The 818-nt window shown below is 48.0% G+C and overlaps 1 protein-coding gene across 3 annotated transcripts in view; it reads left to right on the forward strand.

The window, feature by feature from the left end:
• The window catches only part of RFC2 (replication factor C subunit 2), a 20,165-nt gene extending 19,349 nt beyond the window's left edge, over positions 1-816 (forward strand). For all 3 annotated transcript variants that reach the window (XM_007468768.1, XM_007468769.1, XM_007468770.1), the window contains one exon: positions 630-816. In XM_007468768.1, the coding sequence (XP_007468830.1) occupies positions 630-740 (111 nt within the window). In that variant the 3' untranslated portion in view covers positions 741-816. The remainder of the gene's footprint in view (positions 1-629) is intronic.
• The last annotated feature ends 2 nt before the right edge of the window (positions 817-818 follow it).

Consider the following 818-nt stretch of genomic DNA (forward strand, 5'->3'; position numbering starts at 1 on the left):
CCCCTGCATCGGCAGGCGGACTCTCAGCCACTGCGCCACCAGGGAAGCCCTACCCATTTTTAAATTGGGTTGTTTGTGTTCTTATTACTGTGTTTTGAGAGTTCTTTATATATTCTGGTTGCAAGTCTTCTGTCAGATATGTGTGTTACAAATGTTTTCTCCCAGTCTGGCTTTTTTTTTTCTTTCTCATTTTCTTAGCAGTACCTGTCAAAAAAATATCAGCATCCTTTTAGGAAATAAATTGAACTCCTCAGAGTTCATTTTCCAGCTGGAGTTTGAGTTCACTGCATCCATTTTTTTTTTTTTTTTTTTTTTTTTTTTTTTTTTTGCGGTACGCGGACCTCTCACTGTTGTGGCCTCTCCCGTTGCGGAGCACAGACTCCGGACGCGCAGGCTCAGCGGCCATGGCTCATGGGCCCAGCCGCCCCGCGGCATGCGGGATCCTCCCGGACCGGGGCACGAACCCGCGTCCCCTGCATCGGCAGGCGGACTCCCAACCACTGCGCCCCCAGGGAGGCCCCACTGCATCAATTTTGAGCCAACCGTTCGTTTAGATGCTCAGATTTTTAAAAACTAAACTTCTTCCCTCACTGATTAACCAGATTTAAATTTGATTTTTTTTTCTTCAGGAAATTGGATACACTCATATGAAAATAGCGGAAGGTGTGAACTCCCTTCTGCAGATGGCAGGGCTCCTGGCCAGGCTGTGTCAGAAGACAATGGCCCCGGTGGCCAGTTAGAGCAGAGAACTCATTCGCTGGGTTATGAGTCCTCGTCACTGAGAGGCAGGAGTCATAGCCGTCTGATTTGGAAAGAGT

This window comes from Lipotes vexillifer, unplaced genomic scaffold (genome assembly GCF_000442215.2).
Source record: "Lipotes vexillifer unplaced genomic scaffold, Lipotes_vexillifer_v1.1 scaffold12, whole genome shotgun sequence".
NCBI lineage: Eukaryota > Metazoa > Chordata > Mammalia > Artiodactyla > Lipotidae > Lipotes > Lipotes vexillifer.